General features: G+C 37.1%; 1 protein-coding gene across 1 annotated transcript in view; it reads right to left on the bottom strand.

The window, feature by feature from the left end:
* The window catches only part of NLK (nemo like kinase), a 125,601-nt gene that overhangs the window by 17,264 nt on the left and 90,807 nt on the right, over window positions 1-17,530 (bottom strand). The window contains exons 4-7 of the mRNA XM_090290990.1: window positions 14,128-14,234; window positions 12,603-12,688; window positions 8,943-9,152; window positions 5,670-5,771 (exon numbers count right to left, since the gene is read on the bottom strand). Of these exons, the coding sequence (XP_090147116.1) occupies window positions 5,670-5,771; window positions 8,943-9,152; window positions 12,603-12,688; window positions 14,128-14,234 (505 nt within the window). The remainder of the gene's footprint in view (window positions 1-5,669; window positions 5,772-8,942; window positions 9,153-12,602; window positions 12,689-14,127; window positions 14,235-17,530) is intronic.

Raw genomic sequence — 17,530 nt, forward strand, 5'->3', positions numbered from 1 at the left:
TGCTCGTGCTGAATCATGAGGACAGGAAGGGTTATAAGGAGTGCTCTGTTAATGACTGTGATTAATTGTCAGTGAAATGAAGCAAGTATGAGCTTCTGGACTTGGGTGAGAGGCCCTCAGTGGATGCCCCACAGGCATCAGAGGCCAACTGCAGAGTGCCAGTCACTGCAGCAGAGCCGGCGAGGCTGTGTGCGCCCTGCAGGGTGTTCCTGTTAGTTTTTATCGGGCAGCAAAGGAGCTGTGTTTGTCAGTCAGAGCACAATGTGCAGCGCACAGTAGTAAGCACTCTGGGGTTATATAAAAGAAACTCCCACCTGAGCAAATAAGAAGTTTGAACTAAATGAACTCTCTAACATATTCTGAGTCTATGAAATGTAAGACAGGAAAGGACAAAGGGCTATTTTAACTTCAGTGAAAATATTGTATCTATTTCTGACACAATTATCTGGGAACAATCTGAGGAAAAATGAAAACCTAAGAAAAGATGAGCAAAAGGGCTAAATTGGACTTTTAAATCTTATCAACAGGTCAGTGTCTCAACAATCTTATCAACAGGTCAGTGTCTCAACAAATATCTACTCTAATAAGACAGTTGGGCAGTGGCAGCTAAGATTCTCTTCATCCAAGATTCTGAGTTGTAGAAAAATAGCAATAAATAAAAAATACCACACAGTGTTTTTGTCTCCTCAGCATTCCCTGACCTTTAGGGAACCACTCTCTTCTCACTCCCAAGTGGTTTGGCCGGCCTTGACTTCAGCCTCCCAGCTCCAAGGATGGCACTTGACCAGGCCTGGGTAATCAAATGACATATTCCGTTGGGACCATGACTGCCTCCATGACATGGTCTAAAACAAGTCAGGGATATGGAATGGCTAACCCAACACATACCCTCAATCCTCTTCTCCCTTATTTACCTTCTTTATATGAGACAGAAATCTCTCTCTCTCTCTCTCTCTTTTTGCCTTTCTTGCATCTGGGAGGCCATGTATTATTACAGTTCTGAACAATAATATATAAGCAAAAGTTTGGTAGACAAGATTCTGGGAAAACTTTGCTTTCCTGATAAAAGGGACAGAGAGTGCTAGTGGTCCATCTTCCCTCCATCTTCTTGCTTTGAAAGTGAATGTGATTCTGGACAAGCTATAGCTGTTTGGAACCATGAGGCGAGAAGCAGGAGAGTATGAAGTCAATATTCTAAAGATGGCAGAGCAGAAAGAAAGAACAACTGGGTCCTTGATGAAATAACTGAGCTTCTATATCAACTCCAGACTGCCAACCTTTTGACTTGATATAAAGAAAATAATGAACTCCTCTTTCTTTTAACCACTGTAAGCATGATTTTCTATTACTTATAACTGGAAGTTCGATCTTCCAGTCAGGGCACATCAGAGAAGGAAAACTCTGACTCCAAAAAACCTCCGCTGCCTTGCGGCATACCTCTTCAGGGGAAAGGCTAAGGGAGTAAACCCCGACAGAAAATCCGGAGCCGGAGTCCCTAAGGCGGTTTGACGTTGTAGTCAACACCGGCAACTCCTGCGGCGCACCTGAACCCAAGCTGTATCGACTCCGTCTTTCCCTTGGACCCTTCAGCTGCGAAGAGAGGGGGGGTCTGCTGCATGGGCAACAGCAGACCCTCCATATCACCCTGCCCAGGCTCTGTAGCTTCAGCTTCACTGGAGAGGACACTCCAGCGTCATCGCAAGATGTCGATTCAACACGGGAGGAGACAGATACCGTGTCACTCCCGAGTCGGACTGCATAGCCATTCTCGGCGGTGCAGATAGACTCTTAAGAAGCTACACCATCGTCTCTCGAGACGGATGGCTGCCGATAACCAAGTACATTCCTAACTGAATCAGACAACTTCCAAGTATTATTTCTGGATATGCTAGTAGAACACAGGCCTGGACTTCTGGTTCCCATTTTGGCCAACCTGTGAGGGAAAGCCTGTCTGAAAAATGAGGCCCATACCCAGCAGAAAAGAGAAGAGAGTCAGATTCCTGGTATGGAACATCACTTGACTACCTGAATCCAGCAGGGTCTGAAGTCAATTATAACTCAAGGCTTTTCACTTATATGAGCCAGTAAATTCCCTTTTTTGCTTAAGCCAGTTTAACTGAGTTTCACTGGAAAGAGTCCTGACTGTTACACAACAAGGACATATATTTATTCATCAGCCAACACAAGTAAATTTGAGGCAGTAATTTGTGACTTTAAGAAGATAGTTAATTAGGTTCTTCTGTATATCTGTAATTTTCAAGAAGTCCCAACAAACAACAGTACATATTTCTGTTTGCAGAAATATATGTAAATAAATGCACAGAAAAATATGTCAGGAAAGATATTTTCAAATTAATCCAGAGGAGAGATGGGGATGGTGTGGGAGGTAGCTAAGGATGACTAACTCTCAGTAAAAAAAAAAAAAAAAAAAGAAAAAAGAAAAAAAATGTTTTAAAAAATTGATTGATTTGAGAGAGAAAAGGGAGAACTGATTTGTTGTTTCCCTATTTATGCATTCACTGCATCAATGAGAGAGAGAAACACTTGACTGGTCACTTCACTGGGGACTGAACCGGCGGCAGCTTTCACTTTGAGGAATAACACCCAACCAACTAAGCCACACCAGTCAGGGCTAGTTAATATTGACAAAGTATTTAGAATGTCAGACACCATTAAATGTTCTCTTTATATCCACTATCTCTTTATCATTATAACAGTTTTTAAAAAAGATTTTATTTATTTTTAGAGAGGGGAAGGGAGGGAGAAAGAGAGGGAGAGAAACATCAATGGGTGGTTGCGTCTCGTGCACCCCCAACTGGGGACCTGGCCCACAACCGAGGCATGTGCCCTGACTGGGAATCAAACTGGTGACCCCTTGGTTTGCAGGCCGGAGCTCAATCCACTGTGCCACACCAGGCAGGGCTATTATACCAATTTATACTAATGAAATAGGAACCATTTTTGTTAACATTTTACAAATGAATGAACTGAGGCACATGAAAGTTAAGTAATATACTGGTAAAGTCAGGATTCATATACGGTCAGCCTGAAAACTGTAGTGTACAACTCCTGGGGCACCATTCAACATGCTGTGCAGTGTGGCGAGCCTGACACCGACACCACAGTCTGCACGCTCAATCACTACAGCCCAGAGAAACATAAACAGAGTACATATCCAGCACGGTCACTGAGATAAACATGATGCCTTCTGTAGAAGAGTCATGATGTACAGAAGCACACAAGCTATATTGCATATAATAGATTGGGGATCAAATTAATATTTTAAAATAAAAGGAAACCCAAGTAGCTACATTCCAAATATACCTGTGTGTGGGTGTGTGTGTGTCTTCCAATATCAGCTCTGAAGGGCTATTACATGAATGGAGATACTTTCAAACAGCTGCGAATAGGCTAACAAGGGGCATATAAGGCATGCATCATGGGGAAAGGGAAGGAGTAGGGGTGGGAAGGAAAAGGTAGAATCTGACTAATGGGTTAAGTAGAGAGCTTCAAGGGGTCTGTTAACTTTTCTTGACAGCAGTGGTAGTATGAAGATCAACTAGCAAATATGGATAAAAGACTGAATTTCCATACTAGGGGAAAAACAGAACCAAGTACTATGCTAAGTTAATTTACATTCAATTATATATGGTAGGTATAACTTACTCTGTACAAATCTACCTGGGTTAGTGTTCAAAGACCATGAACATCTGCCTAAAGAGACCATTATCAGTGCTGGTTAAAGGTCATCTAAAGATAAACTTGAAAGTCTGTGCAAAGTAGAAATAATCTCCTAATTAGTTTTTACTCCACCAGTCTTCTATTCAAAATCAAAATATTTGACCTGAAGAGTAGCCAGAGCTACCCTTAACTTTTACCACTGTGCTCTCAAGGCCATCACTGAGCTTAGTGATAAGCAGAATGCTAAACTCTATGGCATTACTGTTAAGTGGCCAATTCGTGTATAAATGCATAAGAAAGAATTCTGCTAAACATCTTAACTTACTTAACTAGTTAAGTAAATATGGGACTTAATATTTTCCTTTCTTCCACCCTTCGCTTTAGATAATAATGACATTTACAGTTTTTTATTAAATTTAAAGTTCTAGGTTTTTCCAGCTAACAGATTTTTAAAATTTGTAGTAGAAAAAGGACTCACTTGCCAGGAATGCTCAAAGGAGAGCAAAGTGACGTTTGATGCAGTAAGTTTCATTTTCGAGCTGTTCTAGACAACAAGCAGGGATCTCCTTAGAAAGTCTTGCTCTCTCGGCTGCTGTTTAGCAACTTTGACACAAAGGATGAATTAGCTGGCAACCACTAGCAATAGTTAAAATTCCCCTAGAGATGAAAGGGTGGCACCAGGTTATCTGATCTTCATCACTTTTCATTAGTGGCTACCTTTGCCAAGCAAGATTTACTGACCTAAAGAGGTCAGCAAAAGACGAAAATTATTTTGCTACTTTCAAGAACACATTTACCATGAAATACTGATAAATTATTTAATATTCCTGATATTGGACAATATATAAAACATAATAGATCTTTTTAGTTCCTTCTATTAATATAGAACCTCCCTCTAGGTTAAGACTTACTGTCCTCTTCTAAGGTAGTTAGGGCCTCAGATTATTTCATAGTTCTAAGCTAAATGCAACAGAAGGAAGTTACTGGCAGGGGCTATTTAAAATACCAGCAGCTACACCTTTATTTACTAGTTTGGGCTGGTTTTAGGAGACAACATACTTTGTCCACTGCCTTTATTCCTGTGCAGATGGATGCTCTGGAGTCACACTAGAATCAGAGGGAGGGACGGCAAGGCCTTGATCAAACGTCTGGCTGGTAATTTGAGAGGAGTGTCAAACTTGTCTGTCATTTGGTCCATCAGATTTCTAATGATCCATCAGATCATCTAAATGCCCAATTTAAAAGAAACCAAGGCAAAGCCCAGGAAAATTAGTTGCCGAGTCTTCTAGTTTAAGCCTTTTCTCTTCTGTTTCAGTTTGTTGTTTCTAGGAAAAGTACTCCCTTACTCACTCTTCACATCCTTAAGCTGTTTTGTCCAAAGGGGATTAGGAATATGCTTTAAAAAAATGCTACTAAATCAATAGGGTGGCGATAAAACAAACAAACAAAAAAAAACACTCGTCTTTCTCAGAAGTGACTTGCCTCGTTGCAAGTAATATCAATCAGTATAAATCTGACAATCTCTCTTCAAACTTCTTTCCTAAAAATCTTCACATCTGCTTTTAGTGGCAAGGGCGCAATAGAAATAGCTTTGCATTCATAGCTGAAATAAGAGATACCAGGTATTCTGGTCCAGTATTGGAAAGGATATATTGATATATATGAATTAGGTTATACCATTGAGGTTAAAGCTCCACTCCTACTAACTTTTTCCAGACACATCAAAAAACCAGGACACAAAAGCCAGGGGTCATTTATTAGCAAGGGTGCTACAAAAATATTTCTTTTCTCCTATAGCATTGAGAATTATATTTTATTTGCTTTGACCAAATATTTAAATTTTCTTACTTACAGACATGACACACAGAATAAGTAAAACTTACAAGTAATAATTTTGTTTAAAAATCTTCACTTCATTATTCTGCTGGAAGGAAAATCCTGCCCAAAGAGATGGTTGTCAAATACAGCTCCCTTCCTTCTCCTTTTACCTGTTTATGAGGACCCCTGAGTATGTGTGCCTTAGCGCCTTCACAAGCCGTCCTCATTGCTTCCAGTGATGGTGTGCCCAGGAGATCTGTGATCAAATCCAACTACAAGGAAACGTGAAACACAATGGATACAGTAAGCTCACGGAAACAACTTTTTGTTAGAGATGAGGACCGAATTTGGGGGAAATAAACCTAAGGCTAACTCCAGATTAACTAATAGGAGCTCTATTTTCACTTTTTGGACTATTAAAGAAAACAGAAAAATGTTTATTAGGAACCCATGTGATAGAAATATAGAAAATATGTTCTGGCAAACATGGCCTTCCAAGGCTATAGTAATTTAGGAGTCTGCATCTACCTGCCTTGTGTCTTGGTATGCTCTATTTTCACTTTTTGGACTATTAAAGAAAACAGAAAAATGTTTATTAGGAACCCATGTGATAGAAATATAGAAAATATGTTCTGGCAAACATGGCCTTCCAAGGCTATAGTAATTTAGGAGTCTGCATCTACCTGCCCTGTGTCTTGATACCATACCATCCACGATCCTTGCAGGGGTGAAGTGCTCTTTAGCTGATAGCTGATGACTATTATTTTCAAACAGCTAATGAATGGATTCTGATGCTTCACATGGATTCAGGCTCATAGAGGAGCTAATCCACAAATCAGGAAGCTGTGATTTAGTATATACTTACAACATTCACACCTGAAATTAAAGCTGAGCCATCAACATTTGAGTCAGTTACACACCCCTTTATATGCTCATTATGCTAGAAATCTCTTACACCGACAGGCAACAGTGGTACTTATGATTTAACTATGACATCGCATAAGGCCACATTTAGCTAGCAGGCACAATAAGAGACCAATAAAAACTGTCTTCTCACAAACAAGTCTTTGTAAGTACCAAAGCACCTTCACAATTTTCTGTAGTGCAACAATTGTTCTAACCTCATAACCTAATTAGAAATAACATTTCATTAGAATTCCTTCAGAATGGAAGATTCTTACCTAGAAAATACTTCTTTTCTTGGTGCTGGAGTCGCCAGATATAAAGCACAATTTTCTTCTGTACTTATCTAAGCTGTGGGGCACCATCAGTATCACTGCCCTCCAGAATAATGGAGGTATCTACGTCGCTTGTTTTCCACAGGAGTAAAGATCTCTATACAAAGTTTTTTGGGAAAAGTGTGTTGGTGATACTTTTGGATCTCTAGCAACTACACTTAAAGGCAGAAGAAAATGAGTGGTTCATGAAAACAAATGGATAGATCCAGAAAGCTGTCTAAAATGGCTCAGATCCATGGACAAGAAATATTTTAATGAAGTCTGGTACTGCAATACCTAGGCTATTTATTTCTCAAAGATACAAACAAACAAACAAAAAAACCTACAGAAAATAACTACTTCCATCTAGAAATTACTTTCTCCATTTTAGATCTTGGTATTTCACCCCAAAATACACTGATAATAGATGTGAGTTCTCCTTCAGTGGCTATGCCTCACTGGCAAACTCAAGGCCTATGCATTTCTCTAGAAAATGAGATATCTGAATCCCATTCCAGTTGCTTCACACTTCCCTTTATATATTCTTTTCAGCAGCAACCCAAGGTCCTTCTTTAATATATTACTAAGCTTTTCTGTATGGCAGCAACTTATGTCCGGATATCATAATTGTAGTTTTACACGTATATTAAACTCTACTTTCCAAAAGTATTGTACAATAAAATGGATACTGTCAGTAGTACCCAGCATTAAATTATATATAAGTTTTTATCACTAGGATCAATTTTGAAGATGTAAACTTAAAAAAAATAAGATTTTGGATATGTAACAGAAATAAATTTAAATGTAGATCATAGCATACATACTTTCTAACATATCAATAGTTAACTCTTTGTAGAAAGAGAATAAAAATAAATTATTCCATTTTTGGTCAAGTACATAATTATTTACAAAGATACACAGTAGTCAGAGTGATCTTTTAAAATGTCATCAATTAAATCTAAACACAGCCTTGCTCAAAACCTTCCTATAGCTTTCCAACACACTTTGCATAGAATAAAATTCAAAGTCCCTAGCACGTTGCCATGTCAGGCTTTCTCTCTCTCTCTCTCTGACCTCAGCTCCTACATGCTCTTTCTCGATCATGGCGTCCCTCTAACATGCCACATTTGTGACTGCCTCAGAGGTTATGCTGGTTGTCCCTTTTCCTGGAACACTCTTCTCCGTACCTTGCTCCCTCCCTTCACTGGGGTCACTCCTCAACTGCTATTCCCACAGAGAATTCATTAGCATTGCTCTGCTCCATCATCATTCTCTATCTCTAACCTGGTTTGATTTTTCTTCATAGAAATTACCGTTACTTGGGATTATATTTATTCATATGCTTCTTAAATTTCTGTCTCATGTGAAAGTTTCACAAAGGCAAGAACTAACTTTGTCTTATTTACTGCTGTATCCTTAGCATCCTGGCATACCACCACTATCATATTTTCTAACTGAGTGCTAACTATGTGCCAGGCCTTATTTTCAACTTTACTACTTCATTTAATCTGCACAACACTCCTCAGAACAGTTTAGCTTGCCCAAGGTTTAAGAGTTAAGTGGCAGAACAAGGATTTGAACCCACTAATATGATTCCACAGCCTCTATTCATCATTATATTATTCTCATGCAAATAATATTGTTAAATTTATGAATAAAAAATACTTAAAAATTATCCCAAGAAAATATGTGTAATAATGAATTATCTATAAAGATAGACAATGAAAGTATTATGGGGTCCTAAAGCTACATTCTAATCAGCTTCTGATGTTCTTTGACATAAATATTTTAGCCCAATAATAAAAGTTAGAGATGTTTCCAAATGTTTAATTTAAAGAAACCAACACTCAAAGTTTATATTCTAAGCCTAAAGTGCAACTCCATTAAGTAAGTCACCAAATACATTTTCAAGTCATACTCATTTAGTCAAAAAGGACAGAGGCCCTCTAACAACTGAAAATTATACCTGCACAAATTGTTATAGCGGCCTGCTGCTATGCACCAGTGCATGTAATGAAGTGAGCACTTCCTCTAATAGGCTCTTAAGTTATAAAATGAATCTCTCTGTAATCTGCAACTTCATAACTTTCTGAATTTTAACTGAACCTGAATTTGCTAAAAGCAATTTAGACAGTACAATGAATAAATCCAAGATATGTATGCAAGGCAATTTTTCCTGTACATCTATAATAGAATTGGAAGCTTCTAAAGCCTAAAGTGATATACCTGCTGAATGGGACTCTGTGCCTGAAACAGTATTCTTCGTCCTAGTAGTTCTGCAAATATACACCCAACAGACCAGATGTCAATAGCATTGCTGTAATGACGACTGCCCATCAGGATTTCCGGAGCCCGATAATACTGAGTAACAACTTCCTGAGTCATATGACGAGATTCATCTAATTCTTCCACTCTGGCCAATCCAAAATCACAGATCTAAGTAGAAAAGATTATCAAAATATTGTCAAACAAATGGGAAAGTGAAACAAAACAACAAATGAAATCTTGATAGATCTCTGAACTTTTCAAAGTTCAGAGAATATTTGTCAATATATAATTTGATCTCATTTGGAAGAAAGGGAGGAAAACTTTCGAATTTCCATATTTCTATGTAAAATTATGTATTTAAAAAATATGTATCTTACCTTTAATCTGTTTTCAATCGATAACTAAACCAAAAGAAAACAGCTGACTGTGTATTTCTACATTTAATGTAGAAACCTAGCTATTTTCAAGGCTGGCTTATCAAGGAAGACACTATAAGGAAAAAAAAAGGCATATCTTGAAGACCTCCTGAGCTATGTTCATTATCTTTATGGAATACACAGAATAAAATTTCTTTAAAACTATGGGTTTCAAATTGAGTCCCGCTAAATATAGTTCTGAGAAGTTACTTCAGGAGTTCTACAAACACTGTACCTAAACCTCATATGTATCTATTTAAATTACTAATTCACACTCAAATGTGTGAATGTCAAAATGTAGCACACTGTAAAATACCAGCGATACTAGGTTTATTCACTTCTTCATGCCATAAATATTAAATGAGTGCCTGTATGATTTTTTTAGACGGTATGCTAGAACCTGGAGACTAAACAGCAAACGAGAAAGACTGGTATATGAATATGTAGACCCAAGAATAAATCTTTTCCTGCTATTTCTGTTTAACTAAAAAGTATGGTAAGATTGCAAATTGAACTGTTAGTAAACAGCCACAGTGCCAGCAACTTCTGCTTATTTTTAGGAATCAAGATTTTCTTGATACCAGGCCGCCATGGCAACCACTGGGAGCACCGAGGACGAAAGAGGACAGGGACGGCCACCTAAGCGCCGGTGCCCTCGCTGATTGACTTTATGAGTCAATGTAAGCGACAAAACAACACTTTTCGTCTGTTTTCTAAGTTGAGGTTCCAGCATAAGATTTTATTTGAAAAAAAAAAAAAAGGTTTTGCACCTTAAAATAGCACTATAAGGGAAACAAATTTTATCCCTAATTTTTGGCAACCCTCTTTTTGTCTTCAATTTTCTGTGTCTGGTCCCATCAAATGAACTCAAGTTTGTATATGGGATATTCAAATCACTCTATTACTTTGCCATGAATTTTTAGCGTATCTTTTAAAACAAAAGGAACTTATATCTACTTTTCTATCTTCCTTGTACTTATATTTAAAAAAAACCCAAAACAACAAAACAGCCACCCACCCGACAAAAAGTGTTTTCTGTTATATATAAAGCAAGTCCTTTGTTAAAAAACATCAGTCTGATATGGAGTCATTTTGGCAATTTATCTGGAAGACAAGCTAAACCCAAAATAAAAAGCTTTTATGATCACATAACCAAAAAGATATCGAAATTTCCAGCAAAATTATCCTTTATGTGCTGAACAGGAAACAAAGTATATTCCTAACATGAAAAATATTAATTTAAAAGAATGTTTTATTGTAACATTTGCAATGAATTTGTACATTTGAGAAGAGAGCATTAGTGTCCTGGCCTGGCACTCTACTCTGGCTTTTAAAATAGATCACTAAAACAAGTCAAGGGAGCACAGCAAAATTTCATTTTGTTCTGATCCCTGCGCTGTTTATTCATAAATGACATTTTGCTTTAGTTACTCATTCATGTAGCCAGAGGTTACAATACCATAACAGATGATCTGGAAAAAGGACCTCAGGCAGTTAAAGGCATCAAGCATGACAGGCTCTACACAAATGCTTTGTGAAGTTCTCCCAACAGGAACTGAAATTACAAACTGGTTTAAATTGTCATAAAACTGATTTGGTCTGAATAGAGTAAAGAATTCCTGATTATAAGGTTTAAAATTTTTTAAATGAAAATGAGTTATGGGGATTGGTAGCAGGGAAATGAACCTAATGACCTACGAAGGAATATTTCGGTGTATTTTGGAGACAATTAACCTCTCTGTGAAAACAAAAGACTGAAACACAACATTATTTGTTTTCAGGTAAAATGTGTAAAATGGGTTTTTAATTTTTTTTTAGAGTCAAAATAGAACAAAGTTCTTGAAGGCTATATGAAGGGAGAATTTTTATTCAAAAGCAGAATATAGAGCTTTTAAAGAAAATTGGCCCACAGCTGAAAGCAAGCACATAAAATAAAAAATAAAATTTATTTACATTTGGTTTTAATGTTTAACTGCCAACATGCTAAGCAATAATGATAGTCTAGATTACTTTTATTTTTAATTAATTATTAATTTATTTCTAAGTTATGCTTGACACACAATATTATATTAGTTTTGGTTGTGCAACATAATGATTAGATACCTTATGAAGTGAGGACCACGGTAAGTCTAGTAACCATCTGGCAGCATACAAGGTTCTTATGGTATTGCTGACTATATTCCCTATTCTGTACATTACAGCCCCATGATTTATTTTATAATCAGAAGTTTGTGCCTCTTAATACCCTTCACCTTTTTTTCCCCATCTCCCCTCTACTGATTACTTTTAAAGTAGAAAACACTTTAAATAGTTTTCTTTTTCAAATATAATCAGTTAAAATGTTAAGATTTTACATTTATTGTAGACTGAAGCACCATATAATACTGTAGCTACTCACAAGATAAGTGGAATTTTAATTTTCTCACACAGAAATGACACAGCTTTAGGAGGCCTTTATCTCTAGTTTCTATGATGCCTACATTTCTATTTAGGCATTCTGCTAATACATAGCTCTCTCAGAGATGGGGAAATGCACACATGGGGATTCTGCTACTTGTGAGTCACTCTAACAAAAGCAATCAGGTGGTGCTGGTACTGGAGGAAAAGTGAAGCGGAATTGATGACTTGAGATTTTGGGGGCTACTAACTATAACTAATCCAGCAGGCAATTCTCCTTCAGAGGAATAATTGACTACTATATATTGTGGAATTACATTTGACCCCTTTCTGGCTTAGTATTTTCACTTTTAAATGTTACCATTTTTCCTACTTTGCAACCTCAGTCAAACAGCATATAAAAATGTTAGTTGTGTAGAAACAGTCTTCTTAAAAGACAACTTCATTCTCATATAAATAGAAGCTTACTGGTCTGTCAGTGTTTCTTCTGACATACACTTCCTTTAATAATGGAGTATCTGAAAAGAAATCACCTCTATTCTTGTTTCTTAGTTCCACTGTAATTCCCATTTCAGGGTTTCCAAAACATATGCAAGACATCACAAAGAAACCATGAGACAATACTACAAATTAGTAACTATGGCCATGACTAGTGATATCACTAGAGACAACTTGGTTCTTTAATTTTTGGTAAAATGGTGAAAATAAATTTAACTATTACTTTCAGAAAAACATGTTTTTCTTAAATCTACCTTGACATTCTGATTTTTTTTCTCTCAGGTATTTAAATAAACTGAAAAGCTACCTTTAGAACACAGTTGCTGTTCACAAGGAGATTCCCTGGCTTAATGTCTCGATGTAAAATGCCAGCTGAATGGAGATATTTCAAACCTGAAATAACAAGCAGATTTCATTGCAGATTATAATTTCCTTTTACTCAACCACTGATCTGGGAAAAACCATAGAAATAGAGAATTAAAATGGTTCCCTAAAAACTGCAGAATGAACATTATTAAAAGCTTGACTCAGTCTTACCTCAAAAAAATAACAAAAAAATTTAATTTTGCTACAGTAAAATAAATTATCATTAAAGCTTTACAAAATCTAAAGATAATGTCTACCATTCAAAAGATTATTAGGTTTAAGTATAGATTAGCTTTTCAGGCACTCGTGTTCAGGCTGACCAATATCCTTGAATTACTCAGAAGCGTGGCACTGGCCCTCTGCTACTGACACCCTCGACCTGTGGCTCTGAGCCTGCTCCAACAAACAGTTCGCATTAGCTGCAGGGGTCTTCCCCAGGACAGATACTCACTGATGCAACAGAATTCAGAAACTTGCCCAGATTTGTTGGTAGTTTCTCTACCACTGAGAATCAAGAGGGTAATTAACTACTTTTAAAATGTTTTTGACATTTTACAAGACTGGGGGCTTTTCCACTGCTAGATAAATGTCATAGTTTTAAGGCTGTCTTTTGAATAAAATATAGCAAATCTCATTTTTTACAAGTGCAAAAAAAGACCAATATCCAAAGTCTTTCCTCCCCCGACCCCAACTGCTGAGTACCAACAAATCTATAGCTGAATTTTCTGATTTTAATATTGTATATGTTTTAATCCTTTTGGCTGATGCTTTTCAATCTTTATAAAGAATGTCTTAATTATATGAATCTTAGTGGGGGGTGGGTGGGTAGTTTGCTAGGTCAGAAAGCTGTTTCAGCTTTAAACAATTCTTCATCTGTAATAGCAGAAATTCTGAAGGACACACCCAATGCCCAGAGAAAGCTCCGGTGATGTCAGCCCAAGCCATTTCTCTATCAAGTCTGGGCTCAATGGCCAGATGCAAGAATTATCTAGGTGGCTGTTTATATCAATCTCCCCCCAGGCTTTGGCTTTAACAGTCACTTCATTTTTCTAGAGTTGGATTCAGGTATTACCAACATACACTCTGACCAGGCCCACCTACTGCGGGCTTGAAGAAAGGATGACAGCCACAGGGGACACGGTTACTCTTCGGTTTAATCATCTCCTACTAAACCATTGCTGCTTCACAGACGCCCCGCTTATTCACCTCTGTAGATTAGTTTACGCAACTCCCTAATAAATCAGACAGGGCCTTCTATTGCATCACTAAAAATAAGAACCATCTGGCTACCCTTAAAAGCCTCTTATTTAACATCAAGTATAGAGATTAGTAAATATACTTTGGTCTAAAGAAAAGTCTTTAGGGAAGAAGAAAGTCTTGGAATGTCAGATTAGTTGAAGTTCAATGAAAAGTAAAACATTTCATTTACAGTGACACTATCTTTTTCATTATAAAGAAAATCTTACCTCGCAAAATCTGATAAAGAAAAACTTTGACATGATCTGAGCTGAGTGGTTGAGGAGAGACGATAATTTTATGTAGGTCACTCTGCATCAATTCCGTGACAACATATCTTGAGGTATTAAGTTAAGGAGAGTTCAGAGAATTCAGCCCCCAATGCCCTCAAATTAGGCTCCAGGTCTAAAGAATAATTTCCACGTTTACGGCTGGAAAAAGCATAGGAAAAAAAGCTTCTAGACAGTTTGAAGCTTCCTATGCTTTGTACTCTGTTACATTCTGAGTTTTGCTCAACAAACACATGGCAAATGATCAAAGCCGAGGGCCTGGGGAACAATGGAGATGTGGAATTCAGAACCTTTGCAAAGGTAAGGTCTTTTGTTATATCTAGAACAGGGCAGATTCATGTCTTAACCTGCCTGCAGTTAAGAACTTACTAAGTTTGGGCAAGAGTCATTACGGGGATACAGTGTAAGAAATGCGTCATTAAGTGATTTCGTCATTGTGTGAACATCAGAGTGCACTTAAACAAACTGAGAAAGTATAGCCTCCTCCATACTGATGCTATAAGGTGTATAGCCTATCGCTCCTAGGCTACAAACTACACAGCATGTTGTTGTACTGAATACTGTAGGCAACTGTAACACAACGGTAAATATTTGTGTATCCAAACATAGGAAAAATACAGTGAAAATACGGTATAAAAAATAAAAAATGGTACACCTGTACAGGGTACTTACCATGAATGGAGCTGGCAGGGACAGGAAGTTGCTCTAGGTGAGTCAGTGAGTGAGTACTGAGTCAGTGCGAAGGCCTAGGACATCACTGTACACTAAGGCAACACTAAATTTATAAAAACCTATTTTTTTCTTCAGTAACAAATTAACCTTAGCTTACTGCAACATTTGTAGCTTTTAAACTTAAAAACTTTTCAAACTTTTCAACTCTTTTGTAATAATACTTAGCTTAAAACACAAACACATGGTACAGCTATACAAAAACATTTTTCATTATATTCTTACAAGTTTTTTTGTTAAAAACTAAGATACAAACACACATTAGCCTAGGCCTACACAGGGTCAGGATCATCGACATCACTCTTCCACCTCCACACTGCATCCCTTTGAAAGGTCCTCAGGGGCAACATCTGCATGAAGCTGTCACCCCCGTGATAAGAAGACCTTCTAAAATCCCTCCTGAGGCTCTTCTTAAGGTGTCACACTTTTCAGAAATATATCCACGGTAGTTTGCTTGGTTGCTTTTTTTCTTCATAGATTTGCTTGTAAGCAGGTAATGCACTATGAACATTCCTTTCTACTACTGTATTTGCTCTGGCAAGTAACTTTCCTCCTCCATCACTTAGCTAGCATTTCCAAAAATTCTTCAGCTGTCTTTACATCAGCACTTGCAGACTCACCACTCACCTTCTCATTTGTAATGAATGACCATTCTTTAATCATTTAAAACACCCTGAGTTAGCAGTAAATTCATCATTGTAGTTGAATTCAACCTTTTCTCTCAACATTGCAAACAAACTTCATGCTTCGGCCATGATCATCATGGTGTCTAAGAGGGATATATGCTTCTGTGTTTGGTCATGAATTTAGGTCATTAGAAGTTTCTCTATGTTTGATATAGTTTCTTCTCAAATTTTTGTTAGTCTTGTTGCCTTTAATGAAGCAGATCCTTTAACAGCTTCTGTCACTTTGGAATGGGACATGTGTGACTGACCAATAACCGTCACTGATTTTTCCACCTTCGTAGTCCTTAATCACTTTCAATTTCATTTCCAGATCAGTCATTCGACATGGCCTCTTACTAGCAACATTAGCAGATTTTGTACACTTAGGGACCATGATGAATAAAACAACACAAGATTAAAGAGAAGCACAAGAGAAAAGGATGCAGCCCAAAGACGTAGCAAACCTGAGATGCATGAGGCTGGTGGTGTAACACAGCATACTGTTTTACAGCCCACTCACTATTTTTATTATTGTTTTATAAGTATAAAGAGTACGTTCTAAATTAACGATAAAAACATAGTAAAAACATCAACCAGTAACACAGCTGTTTATTATCGAGTAGTTTGTACAGTGCGTAACTGTATGTGCTATATATAAATTTATATATACTTTTATATGACTGGCAGTGCAGTAGGCTGGTTCACATCAGCATCACCACAACATGTGAGTAATGTGTTGTGCTAGGGCATTAGGATGGCTATGACATCACTTGGTTATAGTTTTTCAGCTCCATTATAATCTCATGGGACCACCGTCATACACTTGGTACACTGTTGACCAAGTTAACATGTTATGAATAAGAGAAAATCCTGCTGGTTCTTTGAAAATTTAGCCACAGAATTTGACCACTTCTTACCAGGTCCATTGTTACTGCACTGGCCCATGACCCCTAGATTTCTAAAATATAACAGCCAGAATATGTTTTTTTACTGTTATATTTTTATTTTGTCTATATTGGCAGTCATTTTATTATATAGAAAATATATATGTAGTTCTTATACTCTTAGATATGACTTTTATCTTAAGCTTTATTAACAAGATTCTTTCCAAAGAAATACATTCTACTTCATAACGAAGGTTAAGTGAGGAAAGGAGATTTGGCATGCTATATTTCCTTATACGACAGGATAAATGGTGCAATCATTCTATAAAATGATACACATCAGTTAATGTATAGTATCGTCATCAGTTAGACTTAGTGTTTAATAGTTTAAAATTTTTTCTTATAAAAATTTTCAAACACACTTAAGATTTGAAAGGATTAAACAGTGACACACTCATCACCTAGATTCTATACTTACTGTTTTGCAATATTTGTTTTAGCACACATTTATCCACAGCTCTTTCTGTTCATCAATTCATCTTATTTTCATATGCATTTTACAGAACAATCTTTTCGAATCAATGTCAGATTATGTCACTCTTCTGCAAAAGCTTCCTATTTCAAAGTCCTAACAATGTCCTTACATAAATGATCCGACCCTCTTCTCTGACCTTCTCTCCTATCCCTTTCTTCCTTGCTATTCTCTGAATGTGCTAGACACCCTCTGACCTTAGGCCTTTGCTGTTTCCTCTGCCTACATTGCGCTTCCTTCCTCAGACATCTACTTGGCTAGCTCTTTCATCTCCTTTGTGTTTTTGCTTGAATCTTATTTTTCAAAAGAGGCCTACCGTGACCACTAGAATACTGCATCCTGCATGCTAGATCCAATTGCCACTCCCTCGCAGAGCTCTACTTTTTTCCCCTTTAGTAGTTATTTTACATAATTTACTTACTATGTTTATTGTTTATCTGTCTTCCCAATTCTGTTTCATGAGGGCTAGGGTTTTTGTCTGCCTATCCCAAACTCTCACGAACAATGCCTGCATATAGTAAGTTCCTATAAAT

This window comes from Furipterus horrens, unplaced genomic scaffold (assembly GCF_987537825.1).
Source record: "Furipterus horrens unplaced genomic scaffold, mFurHor1.1.pri manual_scaffold_11, whole genome shotgun sequence".
Taxonomy (NCBI): Eukaryota; Metazoa; Chordata; class Mammalia; order Chiroptera; family Furipteridae; genus Furipterus; species Furipterus horrens.